Raw genomic sequence first — 26382 nt, 5'->3', positions numbered from 1 at the left:
TCTCGAGACTGACACGTCAATTGGGGGTTTCAGCACTACCTGTATTCCCAGCATGTCCCAGCAGCCATTAGGGATACCAAGTTTGTACATCTTTCTCACGTGTCTAGCTTAGGTAATACCTGTTTTAGACTTTGAGTTAGTCTTCTTGGTGTTCCTTTCATATTTATGCATGATACATAGACATTTGAGATTAAGTTCCCTGATGTGTGGTACAATATTTACAAATGAAACGTATTTAGCAAGGCAATGGATGTTAATGAGTGAAACACAGAAAATTGAGTCATATTTCACCTCAAAACTAATGAAAAATAAATACTTCAAAAACATTATGAGAATCTAATTAGAACCTCCATAGAGAATAATGAAAATACCGAAAAGTAAATACCTGCATAAATTATGAAAAAGAGAATTAATGAGAGTAAAAAAACAAAAACAAAATTCTAATCAACTTTCATTATGCAAAATAGCATTTCTAACTTTTTCTTTTTGGATTTGGGAGAAAAATGTGACCTGGACATGTTTTTTATGCGTTATATTCAATTTAATAGTATTTTTCAACACCTGCACAACATTGGTCTTGCAGAACAGGCAAGACTTTCTAAAAGCAAATAAAGTTATTACTGTTTTTGACCTTTTTATGCCATTTTTATTCATAGTACGGTAGCTAGATGGGGTGAAGATGGGGGATTAAGAAAATGGATTCAAACTCACTTCAACTGCATGAGCACCAGGGGTCATTATGTCAAAACTTGTGGACTGATGCTATAGCTAGGTGCTATATTTTGATGAAAGGCTAAAAACAAATCCTAACCCTGACTGCATACTGTATTTAGCGTTATTTGCAAGTTAGAAGGGCTTTAATCCGTTCAAGTGTTATCAATGGGTGTAAATTAGCTCTGAAGATTTCTTGAAAATTCTGCTGCAGATATTGTGTCTATATAAAGAGGCTCAGTGAGAGTCATTAACAGAGACAGAAATAGAGGGGAAACTGGCTGAGAAAACACTCAAAAATAGCATCCAGAGGATGAAAGACTGATGACGTAGTTTGCCGTCGATGTTGAGAAGTTCGCACACATACACATAGGGAGAGAACCGCTCACCTCCGTATTATCTCTGCTGACCTATAATGTATGAGACTGTCAGTGTGATACAGTGGGAGTGATGGATGACTACATTGGCTGAGAATAATCCTTTCATTGAGTTGTTCTCTTTCACAGAGCAGTTCTCATAGGTCAGCTCTACCGCTCATGGTCAGCTTCTGGCTGAAATAATGGTCTGTGTGGGTTGCAGCCACAATTTCATACTATTTAATTAAATTTGAAAGCTTTGACAGTAACTAGTACATTACAATTTAAGAATGCATCTTCTACCATTAGAGTTGTTGTTTACTAAGGCAAGCATCACTACTACTATTGCACCTTCTGGGATTTTCTTTTTCTACATTAAGACATCCATCCATCATTCAATATCCATCCATCAGCTCAGATTAACATGTCTCAGTATAAACGCACAGGCATGATACATTCCAGTGAAAAATGATGGGGCGTTATGTAGTAAATTACACATTTTGAAATATGCAGATACATAATTTTCATTTATAAAAAACAGACTTATTTGACTTGATCTGACTTGCTTGGTGCTGTTTATTTTGTGATAGAAATAAAAAAGCATTTAGACTGTCAATCAACTTTAAATGCATGTTTGAATAGACATTACAAAAAGTGGCTTTAAAAGTCAATGTATACAGTATTGTTTGTTTTATTTCCGTATTGTATATCACTGGTTTACAATACACAGCAATCCATTTTGCAAACAAGTTGGTTGATTTCTCTGTTTGTCGGACACATTTTTGTATTCTATCTGTGATATTTTAAAACTGTTATATTATTTGTAATAAATAACATTGATTTGACAGCTAAAAGAAAAATTGAATAAAAAAACTACTATTTTTCCCCCCTTTTAGCACAGTTGTTTCCTGAAACATGAGCGACATCTACGAGTCTGCAGCCAATTCTCTGGGTTTATTCAACAGCCCCTGCCTGACCAAAGTAGAGCTGCGGGTCGCCTGCAAAGGCATCTCAGACAGGGATACCCTCTCCAAGCCGGATCCCTGCGTGGTCATCAAAATGCAGTCTCATGGCCAGTGGTTGGAGGTGGGTTTGAGTTTTATGTATTTAAGATTCGTGGTTCCAGTCGGATGCATAACATTATGTGACTGAATGAAATAATTTTTAGCTAGTAAGGTTATCTAATTCTTTTGGGGGACCATATCAATGCATTTTTCACACATTTCATTGCAGTTTTCTTCCAATTTTCCACTCATTTTCACACCATAGCATCTCACATGAGCGTAGGTTTGGATATGGATGTATAGAAATGTCCCTACCAAAATTAAGAGACTACTGAATAATATGTACCAATATTTCAAATTGTTAGTAAATGTAATGTAAGAATATCATGTTTGCATTTGTAAAATTTAAGTATTTTATATCAGTTGAGAAGTGAGATATGATATACAATTAAAGATTTTATTAATATTTTGATGTTTTTAATTAGTGTTTTCTGTTTTAAAGTTTTTGTTTTTCTGTTTTTAAATTTAATTGAGGTTTTAGTTACTTTGTAGTTTGTTCTTGTAAATTTTTTTTATTTATTTATATATTTTTTTAAATAGATGCACCAGGGCACTTTTCAGTTTGTTATTTTAGTACATCAAGTTAAACTAAAATGTTAAAACTTGAACTTTTTTCAAGTAATGTAAATATTTTTATGTTTTTAGTTTTAGATTTAGTTGTCTATAATAACCCTGGAAGCAGTTTGCTGAACTTCACGTTTACAAAAATCAGTGAAAAAATTCTTGCATAAATACTGTTCAACCGAGCAACTGTTCAGCCAACAGGCAATTTCAGTGTGTAGGTGAAAGCATAGTGCCTCTGTATAGTGTAATTGATTTTAAAACCTACGCAAATACCTCAGGCATGACACAAATCCAAAGTTTTGCCTCATAATCTGCCACTTAAGTATAGTTTAAAACAATGCATATTTTGTGTGTTATCCTAATAGTTTATTTACTACGGGGCTCCCTTGTATGCTTGATCTTTGACAACCTGGCTGAGCTTTCAGGAGAATTTTATTTATATATATATATATATTATATATTATATTTGTAGGTGAGTGTGTGAGAATGCATGTGTGTGAATGAGCGAGAGAAGCAGGCGGCATATGTTCGCTGAGAAATCTCCCTGTCAGGTTATGAAGACTTTGCCAGCTCACCAGCGGGAATCTGTTCTCACCACTCTCAATCTCATTAGACATTCACATATTCACTTATGGTGATTCTGCTCTTTGAGTGTGTGTGAGTGTCTCTGAAGGAAACCACACTGTAAAATCTTCATTTTGCGATGTTTTGTGTTCTCAAAGGACATCTTCATTCCTCCTGGAAATCCCGCCATGAAGAACATTTGAAGAACGTCTTCTGCTTGGCTGCACTGTTTGTTCTTTAAGGGCCGCTATCGCTGAGCTTGTTGCATCATTCTTTTTATAATTTTTTCAAATCCAAATGCCCCGAGACTCATACATTAGAGATTTTAAATGGGATTGCTTGTGAAATTGTGTTTAATGTTGTAAAATAAAACTAATAAACCCAAGACATTTTCAAAAAGTAAAAACTCCTTGTTTATGAGCTATAAGCTAATGTCTATTAAGAGAGAAATATCATGATATTTGGTTTCTCTGATGTTGCTTGAAGCAAATTTACATTTCTAGCTCAACAAACACAAGCAATGTGATTTACTGCAGTCGTGATTGCATTTCTTTTCACACCTCTTAACCCGTTTCCTCCAGTATTCAGTGCTGTTATGGGTCAGACTCATTTATCTGAAAATGTCACTTATGCATGCTATTGTATTGAGTGCCCCAATGACTTAAATTTCATATCCGTGGGTTTTGGCTAAATCTAATTTGAGTGGATTATCCCACTGTGATAGTTTCTCTCTCCATTTGATAGCTCATCTTTCACTTTCCAACTGTACACTGGGAGCCATTATCAAATCTTTAGCTGAAGTATGAAAGTGTTAATTAAATTCGTCTGTATTTTGCTACCAAGAATATCCTTCATTCATCTGGAGCTGTGAGAGGAGAAAACTGGGTTGGAGTAGAGAAAGTTCAGAAACAGATTTGATATGTATTTATATATACAATTCACACTAACATTCAAACATTTGTGATCAATAAAGAAACCAATAGGCTACTTTTATTCAGCAAGGATGCCATAAATTGATCAAAAGCAACAGCGAAGACATTTATGCTACAAATGATTTATATTTCAATAAATGTTGCTATTTTGAATGTACTGTTCATCAAAGAATCCTGGAAAAAATTATGTGTTATGATTTCCAAAAATAATTTTAAGCAGCACAACTATTTTCAGCATCGGTAATAAGAAATGTTTCTTGAGCACCAAATCAGCATGATTTCTGAAGGATCATGTGACACTGAATAGTTAAGTTATTAAAAAAATGACTGTTTTTACTTTTTTAATCAAATAAATGTAGCTTTGTTGAACTTAGGGTCTTCTTTCAAAAACCTTAAATCGTACCAACCACAAAACTGAACATTAGTACTTAAAAGCAAATGGGTTTTTCTAAGAAAAACATGATGTCTGTCAATAGTGTTGCATTTTGAAATCTCAGAATCAGCAGTGGCTGTCTGTTGACCCTTGATTAAGATTAGTGTTTGTTTGTTTAGCTGGCGGCACTTGAATGAGTGTAAGTACAGGAAGCAGCACTTGTGTGCCTGAACAAGCTTTTAAACTGCAGCAGTCACAGAGAGTAAAGACCTGCTGCTGACCCTGCCTGCGATTAGCCCACTACAGCTGCTCAGAGCTCAAGCACCATCAAGCAGAGAGATGGTCACCAACACTCTGAGCAAATCCACCATGCTCTGAATCACAAAGAAGGCACTTCAGAATGTGGACAGTAAGTCATGATGGGCCCTCAGTCTCTGGGGTGAAGGGCCTCTAATGCACTCGGGCCGTTTCCATGTTGTGCCCTTGAAAATGTGCTGAAAGTACGATTTGTTCATGGCAACTCCATTCAAAGAGACTTTTTGCAACCTGGTCTGATGTGTGCTTTAAATCCAAGGTAAATAGCCTTATATCTGTTTTTCAGTATCTTTCTAATTTCAATGCTTTTATTTTTCTCCATTAAAAATGCAAGTTTTAAAACATTTATGGTATGAAATGGCTAGAAGTGAGATATAGGTAGATGTTCTTGCTTCCTGGCTTCAGTTTATTGTAATGTTTTTTTTAATCTTCTGCCCATTAAAATCCATGTTCCTGAAATTACTTTGCCTGAGAGAGAGATTTCCCCAACGTAGTTAGATTAGCTGTCTGATAGAGAGTTGGAATGGAGACAAGTGATGGTCTGATCAACCATACTTTTAAAAAGCCATCTGCTGTACAGTCTGTGTATCTGTACGTGTTTTCGTGGTGTTTTTTTTCTTCTTTTCATTATTGCAGCTGGTCTGTTATTTACTCTCACACAGACAGCAGCTCATTTGTTTTGGGTGCGTGACTGAGTTTTGTAGCAGTTTTGTGTTTCATTATTATTATTTTTTTAAAGGGACCTACACTGCACACCTAGTCAACCCCCCCCCCCCCCCCCCCCAAAAAAAATACGGTGTGTGTATATATATATATATATACATACACACACACACACACACACACACACACACACACACACTTTAAATATTTAAATCATTAGTGCTATGTAAATGTATACTAAATATATTTATTAAATATTTAGCATTATGTAAATATTTAATATATACTAAATATATACTAATATATAGTACTGGAAATTTCTGTAGTTAAGCTATATAAATTTCCGTTACTTTTTTTGTTAATGATAGAATTTTTTCATGTGTCCAAAATATGCCATTGTCTGGACGCTGACTTTATGAGTGCATCTGAATACAATAATTTTGTCCTGTAATCATAAAATTATTGGTCAGCGGGTGTGGGATCCTTGTATATTATTAAATACTTCATTAACAATTCTGTGCGTTAATAAAAGTGTTTTCACTCAAAGAGCCTCATAATCTGAGCACTGAGAGAACTGACACCACCCTCTTAATTTCTCTGAAAATGAATGCTATCTGAGCAACACACCAAAAATGTCCAGGTCCAAAGTTAAACTGCCAACGGCTATAATGACCTGTCAGCGTGTCAGATCTCAGTGCCCTGGCTGTCAGCTCTCACCAATAATCAGACAAAAGGCAGAACTGAAGATGAGAGTCTGACTGTCAGCGGCAGCATTCACTCGCACATCTGAATGACTGTGGCAGGTGGAGCTGTTCTTTCATCTACCCAGAATGCCAATCACAGGAGCAAGGAGCACTCCTGTAGAATAAGGATAGCGTATCTCCATATCGCTCCCTTCAGGGTGCAATCTAGAGTTCACTCAGACTGATCAAGACTGATTTCATGGTCTGGAATAATTGGATATAGATGTAAAAAGAGTGAGAACTGTATGTCTGTAGCTGCAAGCTGTAGTGATGTCATAGTAGTGATTCTCACATCACAATCGCATACTACTGTGGTGTTTGTCAATGGAAGAGACACTGAAACTGCTAGTGTGTTGTGGTTGGTATGTCCTTGCTAAGGAGTCCTGAGCTGTTGCTACGGCATTACTAAGTGGTTTCTTGGGTAATCTGAGTGGTGGCTAGGTAGTTGCTTACTAACTTACTAGTCAAAGAAGTCTATTATGCACACTAAGGCTGCATTTATTTGATCAAACATACAGTAAAACAGTAATGTTGTGAAGTATTATTACAATTTAAAATAATTGTTTTGTGTTTGAATCTATTTTAAGATTTAATTTATTCTTATGATGACAAAGATGAATTTTCCTAAGCCGTTACAGTCTTCGTTGTCACCTTTAGGCCATCCTTTAGATATAATATTAATATGCTGATTTGATGTTCTGTTGTTAAATTTTCATTGATACTCAATTATTAATAACAGTTTTTAAACAGTTTATTTATAAACAGCCTTTGTTTGAAATAGAAATCTTTTGTAACATTATGAATGTCTCTTCAGTGTGAATGATTGTCACTTTTGATCAATTTAATGTTCCTGCTAAATAAAAGCTTTTCTTTCTTTCTTTCTTTCTTTCTTTCTTTCTTTCTTTCTTTCTTTCTTTCTTTCTTTCTTTCTTTCTTTCTCTTTCTCTCTCCCTCAACCAACAAAAATAGTTTCTGAAAATTCAGCTTCTAATTAAAACATCTATTAAATCTCTATAAAAAAATGAATCTGTTTAATAAAAATTCATCTATTAAAACTAAAGTATAATAATATTTTGTTTTATTTGATATATTTATCTTTTTTATATATATTTTATTACTATTTTATTTAGTATATTTATTATATATGTGTGTGATGTATGTATGTGTATATATATATATATCGATTAAAAAAATTAACTACTTAATCGCACATTTTTCTAAAATTAATCGCGATTAATCCCACCTAACATTTTAAGTTTTTAAATATACTTTTATATTGCAATAATTTCACATTCAATCTTCAAATGTACAATGTACAAACAACATAAAGACAGTATATTTTTAATATACTGCACACGCCGGCACCTTTGTGCGTGTATTTGAAGAGCGCGCGCTATGAGCACAGTATCTTTTCCGCGCTCGTTTGACTCGCACCTGGCGCGGAGGCGACGTTAGAGCGCGTGTCTGAAACGTCTCCCGTTTGATGTGGTCATAAATAGGGCTGGGTATTGTGACCAATTCTGCGATTCGATTCGATTCTTATTTTTATGGTTTCGATTCGATTTCGATTCGATATCGATTAGCTATCAATATTTCATTTAAAATGTTAGTTTTGCAGACATGGGATCCATATTTTGATATAAATGCTGGTAACTGAAACTCTCCTACTTAAGTTTATTACTGAAATACACATCTACATTAATAATAGGGTGCACACAGTTGTTTTTTTTAGTGGAGCAATTCGAAAGATGGTGACACCTTCAGGACGAGAGGTGAATATTCATATCCTCTTACGTGAAGCACGCGCATTAAGAATCGATTCGGGGATTTCCCGAATCGATATCGTTGCGTTAAACTGAAGATCGATTAAAATCGGAGAATCAATATTTTTTACCCAGCCCTAGTCATAAAGACATTCTGCATCTAAATAAACGCAATCCTTTCCAAGAAAAAAGAGACATAAGCAGCAGTTGCGAATGGGGTGGCCAACCCTAGCCCCGCCCCTGCGTTAAGTGCGTTAAATATTTTTAAAGCGTTAATCAGAAAAAATTAATTGCCTGCGTTAACGCGCTAATTTTGACACCACTAATATATAATATATATAATATAACTATATATATATATATATATATATATATATATATATATATATATATATATATATATATATATATATATATATATATATATATATATATATATATATATATATAAATAAATAAATAATGTGTATATGTGTGTGTGAGATAATATATATGATAAATTTATTTTGCCATGGCATGTCTGTTCTGAAATTGAACATTTATCTTGGTTTGTCTTTCTTCATCGTTCCATCTTTTTCTTCTCTCCATGTAAACATCATATTTTTTATCTTTTATACTTTAGGTTTTGTGCAGTACTCGAATTTGAGAGGCACGTTTCTCGGTTCAGCTTTTGTTGCTTTGGCATTTGCTACAGTGGAGCTATGGCTTATCATGATGCAGCGCTCCTCAACTTCAGTGACATTTAAGAAATAATATCAATATTCATGAAGCGTAAGAGTAAACATAGCAGGCTGACAGAGTTATGCAGCTAGACGTGGGTCATCTGGGCACTGATGATAACAATCTGTCAGTTATGTGATGGAAGATGTCCTTTCCCTGTGTGTTCCCATTCTGTTCTTTCACCCCTTCATGGGCATATACAAGGTATTTTTGTCCTTTATGTCTACAAGATGGACTGGGGCTGAACATCTCTTTTGCATTTGGAGCTCTGTTTCACCATCATTAATTTATCGCAATCAAACTTGAATTTGAAAGTTTTTCCCTGTTGGATATGGACATATTCTTGCAGCATGTTGCCTCACTAACTCTTATAATTTAAAAATGCTTTAAAACCGTTAATTATGAGTGTGTGTTAGTAGAAATTCTATGGCTGTTTGTAATGGAATACTAGCTTACTACTTACTGAGTACTGCTTAGTATATACTGCCCAAAGTCCCTTTAAATCATGTAAATTCACTCTGCAACAGTCTTGAGAACTCCTCCAGGTAGCTATTTTCTAATAGAAATGCAAGTATAGCTGCTATCTACTTGAATTTTGAAAGACCAAGCTCTCTAAAACTGCGTATGAATATTATGTTTTGAGAATTCATTTCAAATGAACAATAAAATCAGGTAACAGTGGTATTAAATGCTGCTTCTTTAACTGAGGTCTCTTTCCTGCAGTTCCAGTTATTGTGCATGCATGTTTTAGAGTAAACAAATCATATCAAATTCCATATTGAGCATTTTGATTTGAGCGTTTCATTTTATATGAGTGTCTGTCACTTCCTCCTGTACTGTCTCTAAAACCACCTTATGTTTTAAAAATAGTAAGTCAACTAGTAGTCACTACTTAATAATAAATGTTTACGTTATGTACAATGTCATTCAAATGTTTTGGGGTCGGTACAATTTTTTTATATATTTTTGAAGTCTCTTAAGCTCAACAAGGCATTTATTTGATCATGTTTCTATTACAGTAATATTACATTCTTGAAAACATTTTTTGTATTTGAATATATTTAAAAATTTAATTTATTCCTGTGACCAAAGCTGAAGTTTCAGCATCATTACTCCAGTCTTCAGTGTTACATGAACCTTCAGAAATAATTATATTTCTAATATGCTGATTTACTGCTCAAGAAACATTTATTATTACCAATGTTGAAAACTGTTGTGCTGCTTAAAATTTTGGTTGAAACTGTGATACATTTTGTAACATTTTCAATGTCTTTACTGTTACTTTTGATCAGTTTAATGCATGCTTGCTGAAGTATGAATATCTTAAAAAAAATAAAATTTTGAACATTAGTGTGTTTTATATTTTAAACAATTTTATTTACATTTAATGAAACAAAGTGAAAAATGAGATGCATTGCTTTTTGGTTCATTCATCACACTGTGAATAGTCCATCTGAGTGCGTTGCATTGTGAGATATCTAAAAAAATAGCAAGAGCAATGTTAATAAGCTATTTTTTTTCTGCAAATAGCTATTGAATTTGGATTGCTACACTTTCTATCTCTTCCTCCTCCATCCTTTCATTGTCCTCCTTGAAAAATCCACTTTTCTGCCACCCCTTGTTTACCGTCTTCACAGGTGTTCCAAGACAGCAAGCGAGATCTCAGTTGTGCCACTCTTCCTTTTTTGCCTCATTTAAAATGGACAGATGCATCGTTAAATGAAGGAAACGTTTCTTCAGACAGGTTTGCTTTATTTGAGCCATTCAGCAAACTGAGCAGTGATGTGAGAGCGGGGTAAACATCTTGTTTGGGGTGCTGATGTGCAGTTGAAATGGTTAATGATAGCTATTGCTGCACCCTATGGTTCTCCACATCGGGGCCTGCTCTCATAAGCGGGAAGATGGTGCCATGCTGATTAGCCCTGGAGAAAACCCTCTATTCTCTCCCACTGATGGACTAATGAGGACAAGCAGCCCATATGCAGAATGAAGGTGGCTGCACTTTCAGAGACCGCATGTTCTGACTGTGATGTGAGGAAAGGAAGGTAAATGTGGCTTCCAGGGACAATTGGACCCTTGTGTGGGGGATGTTGCACATGCTGAGTCTCATCCTTTGGGGCAGTGCTATTTGTGACTTGTGTGTGAGTGTGTGTGTTTTTTATGTGTGAGAATGGATGTGATGAAACCTTATGAAATATGCTTATGCTTGCCAAACTTCCATCCGGCGTATCACACTCACAAGAAAGGCCAAGAAACGAGGCTGGTGTGAAAACATTTATAGTAGCTTGTTTTGCATGCTGTTTCAGTAGATCAGACCTTGCTAATATGCTTACACAACAATGTGTAATTGGTTACAAAGTTACAATTTCCGGGCCTTATTCAAAGCATATTCTGTGATTAGTAGAAGTTAAAGGGATAGTTCACCTAAAAATGAAAATTTGATGCTTATCTGCTTACCCCCAGGGCATCCGAGATGTAGGTGACATTGTTTCTTCAGTAGAACACAAACGCAGATTTTTAACAGTCTGTCAGTCATATAATGGCAGTATTTATATAATTTTTTACCTCTGATCCACCGCAATGTCCAACTGTCCTGAGTGTATTCACAACATCTGGTGCGTGACGCGTCAATGTGCTCTGGCATAGTAGACGCAATCTGGAAGCGATGTGTTGCACGTATACAGGTACATCTAAAAAAATGTGAATATCTTGAAAAAGGTCAATATTTTTTGTCACTCATTTCAGAAAGTGAAACCCATATATTATATAGATTCATTACACATAGAGTGAAATATTTCAAGCCTTTATTTCTTGAAATTTTGATGATTATGGCTTACAGATAATGAAAACCCAAAATTCAGTGTCTCAGAAAATTTGAATATTACATAAGATCAATTAAAAAAGGATATTTTAAACAGAAATGTCAGGCTTCTGAAAAGTATGTTCATTTCTATGCCCTCAATACTTGGTTGGGCCTCCTTTTGCATGAATTACTGCATCAATGCGGCGTGGCATGGAGGCAATCAGCCTGTGGCACTGCTCAGGTGTAATGGAAGCCCAGGTTGCTTTGATAGCTGCCTTCAGGTCATCTGCATTGTTGGGTCTGGGGTCTCTCATCTTCCTCTTGACAATACCCCATAGATTCTCTATGGGGTTCAGGTCAGGTGAGATTGCTGGTCAATCAACCACAGAAACACCATGGTCATTGAACCAGCTTCTGGTACCATTGGCAGTGTGGGCAGGTGCCAAGTCCTGCTGGAAAATGAAATCAGCATCTCCATAAAGCTTGTCAGCAGAAGGAAGCATGAAGTGCTCTAAAATTTCCTGGTAGATGGCTGCGTTGACTGTGGACTTCAGAAAACACAGTGGACCAACACCAGCAGATGACATGACAGCCCAAATCATCACTGACTGTAGAAACTTCACACTGTCAACTTCTTCCTTCCAGTCAACTTTGCATTTAATATGCTTTGATACAGCAATCTGTAAAGAGCCACACCTTTCAGTAATGACCCTCTGTGACTTACCCTCTTTGTGGAGGGTGTCAATGTTCATCTTCTGGATCATTGCCAAGTCAGCAGTCTTCCCCATTATTGTGGTTTCAAAGAACAAGAGATACCCGGAATTTATACTGTAGGGGTGGTCATTAATTGAAACTCCCCCCTATATATATATATATATATATATATATATATATATATATATATATATGCATGCACGCACACACGCGTGAAGTAGAGCTGAATGATTAGAAGCCTTTCCAACAATGGTGTCTTGAATATTTATTGGTATCTCCAGAGCTCTGCTGTCTATGCTTTGACTGCTCTGCCCCTCACTGCCAAAAGACTGTCAGTCCAGTGTAGTGATGAACTCAGGCCCCTGTTTATGCAAGCATTAAGGGACTTTTCTAAGCCTGAGTAGACACACGTCTTTTTTGAAAAGCTGGCTTGTCCAGACCTTTCTTGCCAGAAATTGTCATGTGGGATCTGCTTGTTGATGTGTATGGGAGTGAGATGGAAGATCCATGAATGGAAGGCTTACACATTTCTCCCAATCCTCTTACAGCTGTGATTCCTGTTTTTGGCTTGCTTAATATGCCCTTTAAATGTTTACTTTCTTTTAAAAGACAAGATGTCACAAAATAGAGGCAATTAGTTCTTTTCTGATGAATAGTCACAAGGTGCGTTCTGAGAGGTTAACAAGTTGCCTGATGTACAACAGAGCAGATGTTTCTTGACAGCAGTGGCAGCATATTCCCTGTACAAACAACAATTAGACAGAACGGATGTATATTAAGCATCATCAGAACTGTACTATTTTCACTTTTATAAGTGATATTTATTTGCATATTAAGCAGCAGAAATAAACAGTTGCTTCGAGGTCCATGCCTCCCCGATTGATGTTTATTTCCTCCAGGTGAATTCTGAGTAGATGGCACATGCAACTTTCCCAATAAAACAGCGCCAGCTGCCCCGAGGAAGCCTCTGTAAATAAAGAGCAAACACCTGGAAGAGTCAGGCAAATATTTATAGACCTTAATGAAGAGAAATTGTGGTGTCTCCAGTTGGTTGGTGCAAATTAAATGGGTAGCCTTGAGTTAAACTGACCATTTTAATGCTGAAGTAAACATTTAAATGTTAAACACAATTAAATTTTTAAACATTTGGATAAATGCGATCATTTATTTAAAGAATATTTTCAAGAAAATATAAAGAAATGAAGCTGAAGTTGTAATTTGGAACCTGGAACAGCCTCAGGCCATGTAAGATATATGAGCTTGTTTCGTCACCTGTAGCATTATATAATTTGCTCACCAATGGATCCTCTGCAGTGAATGGGTACTGTCAGAATGAGAGTCCAAACAGATGATAAAACATCACAAAACCCACACGACACCAGCCCATCAATTAATGTCTTGTTGTGAAGTGAAAAGTTGCATGTTTCTAAGAAACAAATCAGTTCAAATCAAATTTTAGCAATTTAACTTTAAACAGTCACTTCTGGCGAAAACATTGATCCATAATGAAGCATGAAACAACATTGTACTTCTTGGATGCAACTCATTGTACATCTTGGATGGCTTTTGATGGCAAATTTCAATTTTCAATATGAGCTATTCTTTATTGTTAAGCTTACAGTTAATCACAGTTCATATACAGTACACAGTTCATAATAAACATCCACTTTACACAAATGAAATGCCTTATGATAGACATTTACATTATATTTAAATCTTTTTAAATGGTAAAATATCTTATCTGTCAGAAAGGAAGCAAGCAAGCTTGGTGTTTACCCCTTGCAGAGAGCAGACTGAAATGAAAAAGAACAGAATCCTGAGTCTCTGAGCTGCCTAAGGAACGTTAAACAACTGAGACTAAACCATGACTAGGCGGCTGAGGGATGTCAGATAAAACGAACCCTTTTCTTTGCCTGTGTGAGGTGAGAGGCAGATACATTCTTCAGAAACAGGGATTTAGCAGTGACATGGTTTTATCTTCTTGTTCTGAGATTTATTACATTTACTGGTTTCATTCAACAGAGCATTACGAAAGTTAATTTTAGGTAATTATATGGTGTCTCAAATGAGCTTAATGAGAATGATTAAGCATACCATATTCTCCTGAGTGTACTAAATTAAGTGCATCCTCTGTATCAAAATTCTTTGGTACGGCTGCTATTAGTAATTGTCAGTTAGTCGATTGTTTCAATTCAGAGGGACTTTAGATGGCTTTAGTTGAGATTGATGAGAGCCATTAGTCTAAGTGCACTAAGAAAAGCAACTAGAGTTGGTTTTGCTGGTTAATGGTAAGATAAGTAGAAATGGATTGGGCTTGTACAGTAGTAATCGATCAGTTCCTTAAGGTCACTTCCCAGGTCACTGATTCCATGTTCTGGTCCTGAGTATCAGCACTTGTCAAATGTCTTTTTACTTCCTAATCAAACAGCTTTTCCTGAGATGATTTATCCTTCTTGAAAGCGATTAACTGAAGTAGAGACTCTCCTGAACATCCACTAAAGTGAATTCAGCTCAACCGAAGCCAAGTCAAAGTGTTTGGAAAAGAATAATTGTGTATAGTGTGTGCGTTACAAAAAAGTGAATGAAATGTGATAAAAGTATCTAATAAACATTTCAAAGACTACATTCACTTTCATTGGATGGAAAAGAGCAGCTTGCACATTCTGATCTTTATAACTCTTTCTGTGTTCCACAGAAGAAGCTAAGTCATATGAATTTTGAAAGATACAAGGCTGTAAATAATGAGACAATTTTCTGTTTTGGGTGAACTGTTCCTTTAATAAGGTGATGATGTGACAGCATGTAACAGACTAAACATGGTCATTGAGGTCATCTGACAAAAATGTGGCATAATGCTGTTTGTAGAGATGGGAGAAACAAAGCTTTTCAAAACTTTGAATCAACTGAACCAGTTGCAAAATGATTCATTGTTTAGAAGAGCTCAAAACGCCCCACACTGGTGATTCCGGCTTGTAAGAAGAGTGTAAATGCAAACAAAAACCCAACACAAACATGCATAAAAACACCTTTTACAAAGCAATCGCCAATTAAACCATGTTACTTTGCTGATTTGAATCACTGGTTTGAAAAAAATAAATAATTCACAAAGGTTTTTCATTTTAAATATCAGTTTAAAATGTTTCGTTCAGTGAAAAGCATCCTGTTATCATCTCAGAAATCATCTCAGAAGGTCCAGTTATAATTTTATTTTTATTTTTTTCTCAAATTTGGATAAAATCTTGGCAATTTTGACAAATAACAAGTCAAGAAAAAGATGTTGCACCTGAAAAAATTGCATTACATGCATGAACATAAAGTAGATATTTGTTTTCTGGTGTGTTTACAGGTGGACAGGACAGAGGTGATTCGAAGCTGTATAAACCCCACGTTTTCTAAGGTCTTCAACCTGGACTTCTACTTCGAAGAGGTCCAGCGACTACGTTACGAGCTCTATGATATCAGCAGTAGTCATAATGGCATGAGAGAGGCGGACTGCCTGGGAGCCATGGAGTGCACACTGGGCCAAGTGAGCATAGATATTCAAGCGGGCTACGTGTGATTATTATGGTTGTTCTAGCTTTGCTTGGCAATGATCATTTTGCAACAGGATCTCTACATGATCATTGATTGCACACAGTCAGGGAAGAGTGGGGCTGGCTCTGTGCCCAAATCAGATGAAGCCTCCTAATTAAATAATCACACCAACAACCGTTAAGAGCATTTCCGGACATTTTACAGCTGATTGAATTTTGAAACGTGAGATGTCTGTGTAGCTGGCTCAGTGTGAGGAGGACGGCTGGCCCAGATGGGCTATGCTATTCTCTTATCTGCAGTTTGAGCAAATGGAAAACCAGACACGTGATCTTCCGCCAGATGGTTAAGATTTGCAGTTTCTCAGTATAGAATTTGCTAGAAGCTTAAAATGTATAACCGATGCCAATATTCATTTTGTTCAATATTCATGTGTTTATCTTTTTGCATCAAAGCCACTTTCTAGGTCTGCTTTTCTCTCAGAGGAGTTGGGTTGTTTGTTTTAATCCAGTCTGTTTTGGTTGGAGGCGGAAGGGGAGAGTATAATTGTTGAAATGAGCTGCGTTTAATAAAGTGAGAAAGCGAGGTGTTGACACTCACTCATACAGAGTTTCTTGGGGAAATAAAACCAAAAGCTCTCCCTTCTTATTTATAAATATTTAACAGCTAATAATTAAGCACTTATCTGGAGTGGATAAGACTTTGTTGTGTAATTATGAAATAAGATTACATGCCAAATTCTCCCCGAGGTGTTATTATGTGCTGCGTTCTGCACATATTCATGTTTTTTTGTGTGTGTTCTGTCCATCAAAACAAGGCGGCCTCTGACCAACTTAAAATATCTTATTCTCTCCAAATAGATCATCTCCCAGAGAAAATTCACCAAAGCCCTGCTTAAACAGGGCAACACAGTTGGGAAATCGTCTATCATGGTGAGAACTTTCACAAATCCCAAATTTATCTATTTGCTTTCTCTCACGTTCTACTTATGCAAACATCCAGCAGTGCACAACACCAGCAAATGGCCTTACGCAAACATTTCATGGTCTAACCTTTAAAAGCTTTGCACTTTATATGACAGAGGTGCTTAGAATGATCAGTGCCAGTACTGAACCCAGGCAAACATGGAACAACTTCTCATAGTACACAAGAACCTTCCAAAACAGTCAGATGGGGTATTGAATGCGAGCTGTGAAACAAAAATAGCCAGAGGAGCTTGTTAATGCACATTGACAGAATGCAGAAGCAATAGTTGAATTTGTAAAGCTCAGTGGGTGAGGAGAACAAGATCTATAAAACAAATGCCAGTCTTCATGGTTGGATTCTGATTATGTTTACTCTTCTGCTGAAAACAATTCATCACTCTCTGTCTCTTCAGGTCACTGCTGAGGAGCTGACAGGAAATAACGATTATGTCGAACTCTCATTCAGTGCGAGGAAGCTGGATGATAAGGTAGGAAGACCTCCTGTGCACTTTTATTCAGAATAGTAAATGATCTAATGTAACAACAAACTTAAAGGGATAGTAAACACAAAAATGAAAATTTTGTCATCATTTATTCACCTTCAAACCTGTTTGATATTTTGAAGAATGCTGGTAATCAAACAGTTGATTGTCCCCATAGGTTGTTTGCACATGACGTAATTGCTGTGGCGCGAAATGCAGCTGGAGGGCAGGAAGTGATTTTTCTCCATAGGAATCAGTGGCAGAAACTCAAGATGCCTGTGTTTTGCGTTGTTTATGAATGCTCAAATCGGTCAAACCGAGAAAACACAAGGATCTTTTATCGCGTACGAAAATGTGTTGTTCATAAGGGGGTAAAAGTCAAGAAATTGACTGAAAAACGCTGGAAAATATGGCTTGTAAACCTGCCTCTGCGGTCTGGAGGAGCCGATCGGATAATGCTCGTGTGTGCAAATGGTTAAGATAAGATATAATATTATTATATTAAGATATTAATACAGATATAAATAGATAATCCAAGCCACCTCAAGCATTCAGCATGAGACAGTCAGAAGTCACTCAATGCTAAACGCCACACACAGACACGATGTAATATGATATTTGCAGTTCAGAGAGCTTCATTGATTATAACAGAACATTGTGAGATTGCAATAAATTGAAGAGAGTGACAGCTTTTTAGTGATTATATAGAAGCGATATTTACTCGCTGTCTAGGCTGTAAACAATTCAGAATTCAAATAAAATTTTTGCTTTATGTGCTGCTAGGACCAGCGTACACAAACCCTGTATGCAGCAAAGTGTCAAGAGTGACTGAAAAAAAAACCGGATGAGATCTCTGTAGAAGTCTTTACTGTACTGGTTTAGGTGCCATAACCATAGAAAGGTATAAACAGAAAAATACATTGTTATGTGATCCTTATGTTATAAAGAGGAGTGATTTATTTTTTAACTAAATTGAAATACTTGAATGCCATTGAAGCAGTGGATATAGGCTAAGCAACTTACCCTGACTGCAAACAAGCTATTTCGTAAAACAACTTATTTAAATTCTGATTTGATTATAGCCTAGAAAACGAGCAAATAGCGTTTCCATGTAATCACTAATGCTGTTTATAGCAATCTCACGCTTCCTTATAATCAGTGAAGCTCTCTGAACTGCAAATAATATCTTATTTACATCGTGTCTACATGTACGAGTGAATTCGGACTGGGTCACCTTGTATATTTATATGTTTTTATTAATATATTATTATATCTTATCTTAACCATTTGCACACACGAGCATTATTCGATCGGCTACCCCTGACCGCATGATTTCCACAAAAAATAGTAAGTCAAACAGCTGTTTTTAACATTGATAATAATAAAAAAAAAAAATTCTGGAGCACCAAATCAGCATATAAGAATAATTTCTGAAGGATCATGTGACACTGAAAACTGTCATGGCTGCTGAAAATTCAGCTTTGCCATCACAAGAATACATATTAAACTATATTAAAATAGAAAACAGTTATTTAAATTTTTTATAATATTTCACAATATTTCTGTTTTATTGTATTTTGATGACATAAATGCATCCTTCACAAGCATTAGAGACTTCTTAACATTAAAAAAATCATACTGACCCCCAAATTTTGAAGCACATAATTAGATTTTTTAGCATCAAAATCATTTTTTTTTTTTTTTCACCATCTCTCTGATCCCTAGAATTAAACAGTTTTTTTTTTTACATGGGACTAAAATTAATACAAGCATAAGAAATTATCCACAGGAGCATCTCAGTTTCACACAGAGCGTCTCATACTGCTGCTTGATAGGGCGTCAAAAGGTAGAACAGGAAAGCCTCCTTTAAATCAATTTTCATTTGAGTACTTTTCTTCTCCTAAGTTATAATCCTTCAGTGAAAATAATATCATTGGCATCTGAGTAATTAAAACTTTGATTTAAGCTTCTAGTTTGGAGGAGAGATCAAAGACCTAGGCTGTCGAGATTCTCTGATAACTTTTGATAAGTTGCTGTTTCATTCTCACGTCTGAAACTTTGGCTGAATGACTACAAGGGTTTAGGAGAACATTACTGTAGTAGACGACATCCTTGAATGCTGATCTGTGAGTGGTCTGTTGTGACTCTTCTGTGCATGTGGCTCTTTTTATGTGTTAAAGTTATTCGGAAAGATCTGAAAGTCCTGAAAATGTCTCCTGGTGATTCAGTGCAGTTTTGATCATTCAGCATACCTGCTGCTGTCTTCTGAGGAAAAGTGTTTTATAGGCATAATTAACTGAGGAAAATCTGCAACTGTGGGAAACTTCAAGAAAGGCATACTAGTTTCTTATTGTCAGCAGATAATAATAAGTTTTGCAGTTTAAGATTTATACAATCTACAACACTACAAGTGTGATAAAGGTACATGTTATGCATATTTCATGTGATTTAGGCTTACTTCTCTGTAGTGCCGAGAATAGTTTAAAAGAAGTTAAATATTTATGGGTTTGTATTTCATGGTATGTTACTTACTCAGAATACTTCATTAGCATTTTAGAATATTTTTAGAATAGATTCCAGCATTTATGTGTGTGTGTTTTTATATATACAGTGTATATATATATATATATATATATATATATATATATATAATTATAGTGACTTTTTTGGCCGATATTGTATGGTGCTATTAATGCAACATCCATCCCCCACCATATTTGGCTTTGATCAGGTGAGGAGACCCCTGAGCAGATAGCAGCAGAGGTGGGATGGGGCAGCCGACGGTGAGAGCACAGGGAGCTGCTTGGGAAAAAAGTTACCGACAAGGACACAATTCATTTTCAATGACAGAGGCGGGTAGAATTTAGAGCAGGTACAATACCAGGAAAGAATGGTGTATATGTCTAAGAACAGCCTTATAGAATTCTCATCCTAGCCAGTTACCTATATTGCTAATAACAGGATCCGCCTCTGCAGTTTAAATGGATCGGCCTGAGTATGTACTATTTAAATATAATAGTACAGTTAAAGCAGTGAGTAAATGGATGTTCCAAACAGTAGGTTGCTAAAAATGATGGTTCATGTAGTGGCGATGCTGCTGGGCTAAATGTACATTAGATGCATAATGCATATTATGGAATGTACAAATTCTCCAGAATGACTTTGTTTGTGATGCTATCAGCTGATCTCTGTATTTGTTATTCCCTCAGGATTTTTTCAGCAAGTCGGATCCTTTCTTAGAGATCTACAGGGTAAATGATGACAACACTCAGCAGCTAGTGCACAGAACAGAGGTAAGACAACCATTTCTCTCTAAGATCTCTCTGTGATAGTGCTTAACTGACACTGAATCGCTCTCTCTTCCCCTCTGCACACAGACAATCATGAATAACCTCAATCCCGCGTGGAAGACTTTCAAGACGTCCCTTAACTCACTCTGTAGTGGAGACCATGAAAGAATACTGAAGGTAAAATATGTCACTTGCTGTTGGAGATGAATGTGTATTTGACTTACACCAACAAATAAATATATGGATCCATTTTAATTTAGTTTTAGATTTACATTAGCATTTGCAATCCATGTTCCTGACAGACGGCAGTTTATAAGAAGCTTAGAAGAATATGCATTGTGTTCGTAATTTTATGTATTTGCACTTGGGTAAAAATAGTCTGCTTTTTACGTGTCAATTCTACTAAAATTTGACTGAAAGGCACTTCAGCACTTTGGGAAAAGTTGTTTGATTATTGAATTAATGTAGACGTATATTTCAATGTTCAGATTTCCAGTGTATTTTGATGCAGTTAGTGAAATATAGACTCTTTTTTGGGTGAGTGAGATGCTGTTGCATAAGTGTCCTTTGGATTATTTTTTAAACGATTACCTGGTGCCAGTTGCATAAACATAGCCACAATTTCAACCAATTAGAAGAAATAGTAATAATAATCAGTCTTATTTTTCAGATTCAAATTAGACCAGTCTACCTTTATGTAACTGCCTTGAAAAAGTTATGACCAGTCTCGAAGAAAAATAATTAGATGACTGACTTTTTAAGAGTGACAGAGCTAGACTAGCTTAGTGAAGTTGCATTATACACAGAACGATGAGCAGTGCTGATTTCCATACTATTTTGAAATTCAATGAGTGTTTCTGGACACCGTGTGTGTTGAGATCAGATATCTGGCAGGAGTTCTTATCAGTCACATGGCCTGATCACACTGGCTCGGGACTATAAGGCTTGGTGAGCATGTATTTCAGCAAGGATTCACCAGGAATTCCCATGTGTTCTACTTAAATATGTGCATTTCATAATTTACCTCCCTCTTTCCCCTCTCTAGCCTTCTCTTGCTTCATTTATTCGTTCGTCATTCATCAAAGACTACTTGATTTAATTGGGAAAGGAAAGTTTGAAATGAATGTTCAAGAACACCAATTTAATTTTAAAAGTAGCAGTTTCCCGCATGAATCTACATTAAAGTACCTTCTGTTAAATTTTTATAATTGTGATAGATAGATGTAATTTATGTCCCTAATCAAACAGGCATTAAGCAGTAAACATTACAAAACATTACGATCAGCACAAACCTCACTGCTAACTTTGTGTGAAGTAGTATTCCTTTAGTTGATTCATTGTTTAACTGGTCGATATTAAAAAATATAGTTACTAGATTTTGAGATATAGACATCTACTACTGTCCAAAAGTTAAGATTCATTTATTTTTGTAAATTTATAAACCTTCAGAAATCATTTTAAGGACTGTACGTCATTCTATCATTTAAGAAACATTTGCCAGACAGTTGAAAACAGTTGTGCTGCTTAAAGGGGGCATAACACACACAGTTTCACCCAATCTCATGTTAATCTTGAGAGTAGTACTGCATCCTTCATATCTCCAAAAAGTCTTTAGTTTTATCGAATCAGAATCCGAATCAGAATGAGCTTTATTGCCAGGTATGTTTTCACATACAAGGAATTTGTTTTAGAGACAGAAGCTCCACAGTGCGGCAGAATAACAGTGACAAGACACAGATAATAAAAAGAATAATATACAAATATACAAAATAGACAATTTGCAAAATGGCAAAAACACAATATACAAAATAGACCATTTAAAGGGGTCATATAATGTTACATGCACTTTTAAAAGTTGTTTGAACTGAAATGTGTGTTGGCAGTGTGTGTACACAACCACCCTATAATGATAAAAAAAATCCACCCAGTGTTGCCCTCTGGGAGCATGTTAGTACCGTACAAGCATGCATGCTTTAAGGGTATAGATAAGTTACAAAGGTGCACCTTTGAGGGTACCTCATGAAAAATAAACATGGTGTTACATACAGTAAGTACTAAAATGTATTAATATTATTATTACCATGGTAAATTTGTGATTACTACAGTTTTACTACAAATACTGTGGTAAACTGTGGTTACAGTAATGCATTTTTTTTAAAGGCTGCCAGAATGCTGTACTCCTTAAGGTGAAACTTTAGCATATTTATTTCTGACAGATTTATTAACAGCAATTACAGAACATTACAGAATCCATTTGAACTTTTAACAACAGTTTAAATTTATTTACACAAACTAGCCTAATTAAAATAAATATTACATGTACACAAAAGTTTGGGGTTAGTAAGATTTTGTACTATTTTTTAAATAAGTCTCCTGCTCACCAAGGCTGCACTTATTTGAACAAAAATACAGTTAAAAAAAAGCAATATTGTGAAATATAACCATTCAAATAAATATTTTCTATTTTAATGTAGGCCTATTTTAAAAATGTAATTTAAAATGCATCTGTGATCAAAGCTGAATTTTCAGCAACATTATTCCAGTCTTCAGTGTCACATAATCCTTCAGAAATAAATCTAATATCATTTGCTGCTCAGGAAACGATTATTATTGCTGCTTCATATTTGTGTAGAAATCGTGATGCATTTTTCAGAATTAATTTTATATATAATAATGATATGTAATGTAACGTAATAATGTGGCAATGGTTTCTTATGCTTCTGATGCTTTTGGGAAACGCAACTCTATTTGAACAAACGTTTTGAACGTTGTCTGTGATTGATTGGTTCTGTCTTTCAGCATTTGCGTGTGTTCCAATGAGCAGGAGAAATAGCTCTATCCAACACAATTGTTCGCTAATATAGTCTATTTTTCCATTTAGAAGCTTATTTTATGCACAAAGTTTCTTAATAAATAATATTAGTGGTTAAAAAAATGCACTTTAGAATCAATATTTTTATATGAGGATCGTTGACTCCTAAGCGATTGAGGTGTTTTGTTGTTGGATGTAATAATGAACATAGCAGTCGTCATTTACTCCCATCATCTGAGCCGCTGAAGAGGATTACGTTTGGTTCTGAAGGGAATGAGCCCTCGATCTGCCTAAATGCGTCGTGCGAATCATTCGTGATCCAGCTTCACCTCCAGAAGAAGTACAAGGTTTTTTAATATGATAGCGTTACAGGGAGAAGAGCAGTGGGGAGAGAACGCAGCCCTGAGGAGCTCCAGAGCTGATCGTACGGGTGCTGGATGAGAATTTTCCCAGCCTCACTAGTTGCTGCCTGTCTGTCAGGGAGCTGGTGATCCACTGACAGACAGAGGTGGGCACGGAGAGCTGAGTTAGTTTGGGCAGGAGGAGGTTTGGAATGATAGCGTTAAAAGCCAAGCTGAAGTCCACAAACAGGATCCTCACATAAGTCCCTGGTCTGTCCAGATGCTGCAGGATGTGCAATCCATGATGACTGCATCATCCACAGACCTGTTTGCTCGGTAGGCAAAGGGCAGGGGGGTCCAGTAAGCGTCTCGTGATGTCCTTCAGAAAAGCCAGCACCAGTTTTTCAAGTGACTTCATGGCCACAGATGTTAGAGCTACAGGCATGTAGTCATTAAGTCCAGTAATTTTGGGTTTCTTTGGGATGGGGATAATGGTGGAGCGTTTGAAGCAGGAAGGGACTTCGCACAGCTCCAGTGATCTGTTGAAGATCTGTGAGAAGATGGGGGCCAGCTGGTCAGCACAGGTTTTCAGACAGGCTGGTGTCACACCATCTGGACCTGGTGCCTTTCTTCTCTTGTTCTTTCTGAAGACCTGACGCACATCATCTTCACTGATCTGAAGTACAGGAGTGGGGGAGAGGGGGATTGCTGGAGGTGTTTATGGTGTTTATGGTGTTCAAACCTGCAATAGAACTCACTCAGATCGTCTGCCAGTTGTTGATTCTCCACAGTGCTGATGGATGGTGTCTTGTAGTTGGTGATGTCTAAAGGGGGGGGGGGGGGGGGGGGGTGCAGAGTTAAAAGTAAATGAAAATTTTGTAACAAAAAATAAAATAAAACTCATTTTATTAATTTCTATATTCATTAAAATTAATAGAAAAAAGAAGCCTAAGCATACAGTGACAATAAGCAACAGTAAAACATGAATTAAGTTGAATCAAATTGATTGTGAAAGTCGTTTCAACTTAAACTGACTTAGGAAGTTGTTTGTTGCCATGACTTTTTGATCATATTATTACCTGTAACATGTCTGTGCCGTACCCAAATCAAGAATTAACAACCATTTCTTCAGCCATTGCAAAGATACAGCAGAGAAAGATCGAGAGCATCTATTTAGCTCAGCAGCAACCAATCTTGCAGTCTCACACTCTGCAGTGCTTATTTTGATCTTTAATGTTAGATCTTTCCTATTCTTGGAACAAAATTAATGCTTAAGGTTGATTCAGTATTACTCTTAATGAAAACAAATCATCGTGTGTGGACACATCAGCAATACTACAGTGTCAGAGTAGCTTGTCACACTACGTTACCGGAAGGAACGATGGAGATGCGAAGTGGCATTACGAGGTTAGGAGGAATTAGGAGGAACACAGGTGAACAGAATGACTACTCAGACGAAACGAGAACAGGAACAAAACCAAATAGCCATGACACACACGAGGGAAAACTAGGTCCAGGAGCACATTGGGAGGAAAAAAAACAAAGATGTCCATAATCCTGACATTATTCCCCCCTCCCGGAAGGCACGGGAGGGGGGGACGGGCGCTCTGGAGGCTGGTGCAGGATGGAGACAAGGAAGGCCTCCAGGGCAGATCCGGCAGTTCAGGGGGCCATTGTGGAGAGGAGCGAGCTAGGAGCCATGGTGGACCCGCTGAGTCGACGGGCCGAGGCTAGAGGTGGAGGCAAGGGATTCTCCAGCCACGGTGACGATGGAGGATGGTAGACCTGCGGAGCTCGCACCGTACCAATGGTGGGCTGAGGGTGAGCAGAGGGGCTGCCAGACGACAGCAGTGGAGCGGGCAGGTAGGCGGGCATTTGTGAGCCTCTGGGCTTTCAGGGCTGCACTCGAGGACACAGTCTTTCTCTGGGCTGGACGGGGGGACAGGAGCCTTCTCTGGGCTAAACTCAGGAACGGGAACCCTCTCTGGGCTGGACGTGGAAACTGCCTGAACTCAACCGCATAATCCAAAAGGGAAAGGTCTTGGAGGCGAGGGAATCCATAGGGAAAACGGGGAAAACAGAAAACAAAACACTGAAAAACGCAAAAAACATACGGAGGGAAAAACGCAAGTTGAACTGTATTGGGTCGGGTCTTCTGTCATACTACGCTGCAGGAAGGAACAATGGAGACGCGAAGTGGCATTAACAGTCTTTAATAATAAAAACACAGGGGATAATCCAAATCAGGAACTGGAGCAAATACACATAGACAACAAAGTAGACTCGACAGAGACCAAATGCACAGACCAGGACTTAAATACATGACATAACGAGGTAATTAGGAGGAACACAGGTGAACAGAATGACTACTCAGACGAAATTAGAACAGGAACAAGACAAAATGGGCATGACACACATGAAGGAAAACTAGGTCCAGGAGCACATTGGGAGGAAAACAAACACAAAACAGTCCATGATCCTGAAACTTATTAATATTAAACCTTTATTAACAGAACGAATAAGACATACCTGCATTGTAACAAATAAATAAAAGGTTTTGGGATTTTCCCCTTGCTTCAAACTAATGATTTGTTTGGCTCATTATTATTATTATTAAAATGATCGTAGTTTGTGGTTCATTATTAGCTTATTAATTAAAACACATAAGCCATAAAA

At 36.7% G+C, this 26382-nt stretch overlaps 1 protein-coding gene across 1 annotated transcript in view; it reads left to right on the top strand.

The window, feature by feature from the left end:
* Positions 1 to 1982: 1982 nt before the first annotated feature.
* The window catches only part of LOC306877973 (copine-4-like), a gene marked incomplete at its 5' end in the record, with an annotated part of 43571 nt that continues 19171 nt past the window's right edge, over positions 1983 to 26382 (top strand). Inside the window, 6 exons of the mRNA XM_079430040.1 lie at positions 1983 to 2153; positions 15632 to 15811; positions 16677 to 16748; positions 17195 to 17269; positions 20473 to 20556; positions 20641 to 20730. Coding sequence (XP_079286166.1) covers positions 1983 to 2153; positions 15632 to 15811; positions 16677 to 16748; positions 17195 to 17269; positions 20473 to 20556; positions 20641 to 20730 — 672 coding nt within the window. The remainder of the gene's footprint in view (positions 2154 to 15631; positions 15812 to 16676; positions 16749 to 17194; positions 17270 to 20472; positions 20557 to 20640; positions 20731 to 26382) is intronic.

This window comes from Barbus barbus (genome assembly GCF_936440315.1).
Source record: "Barbus barbus genome assembly, chromosome: 12".
In the NCBI taxonomy this organism is placed as follows: domain Eukaryota; kingdom Metazoa; phylum Chordata; class Actinopteri; order Cypriniformes; family Cyprinidae; genus Barbus; species Barbus barbus.
The sequence above is the reverse complement of the archived record's forward strand: the minus strand, read 5'-3'. Positions and strand labels throughout refer to the sequence as shown.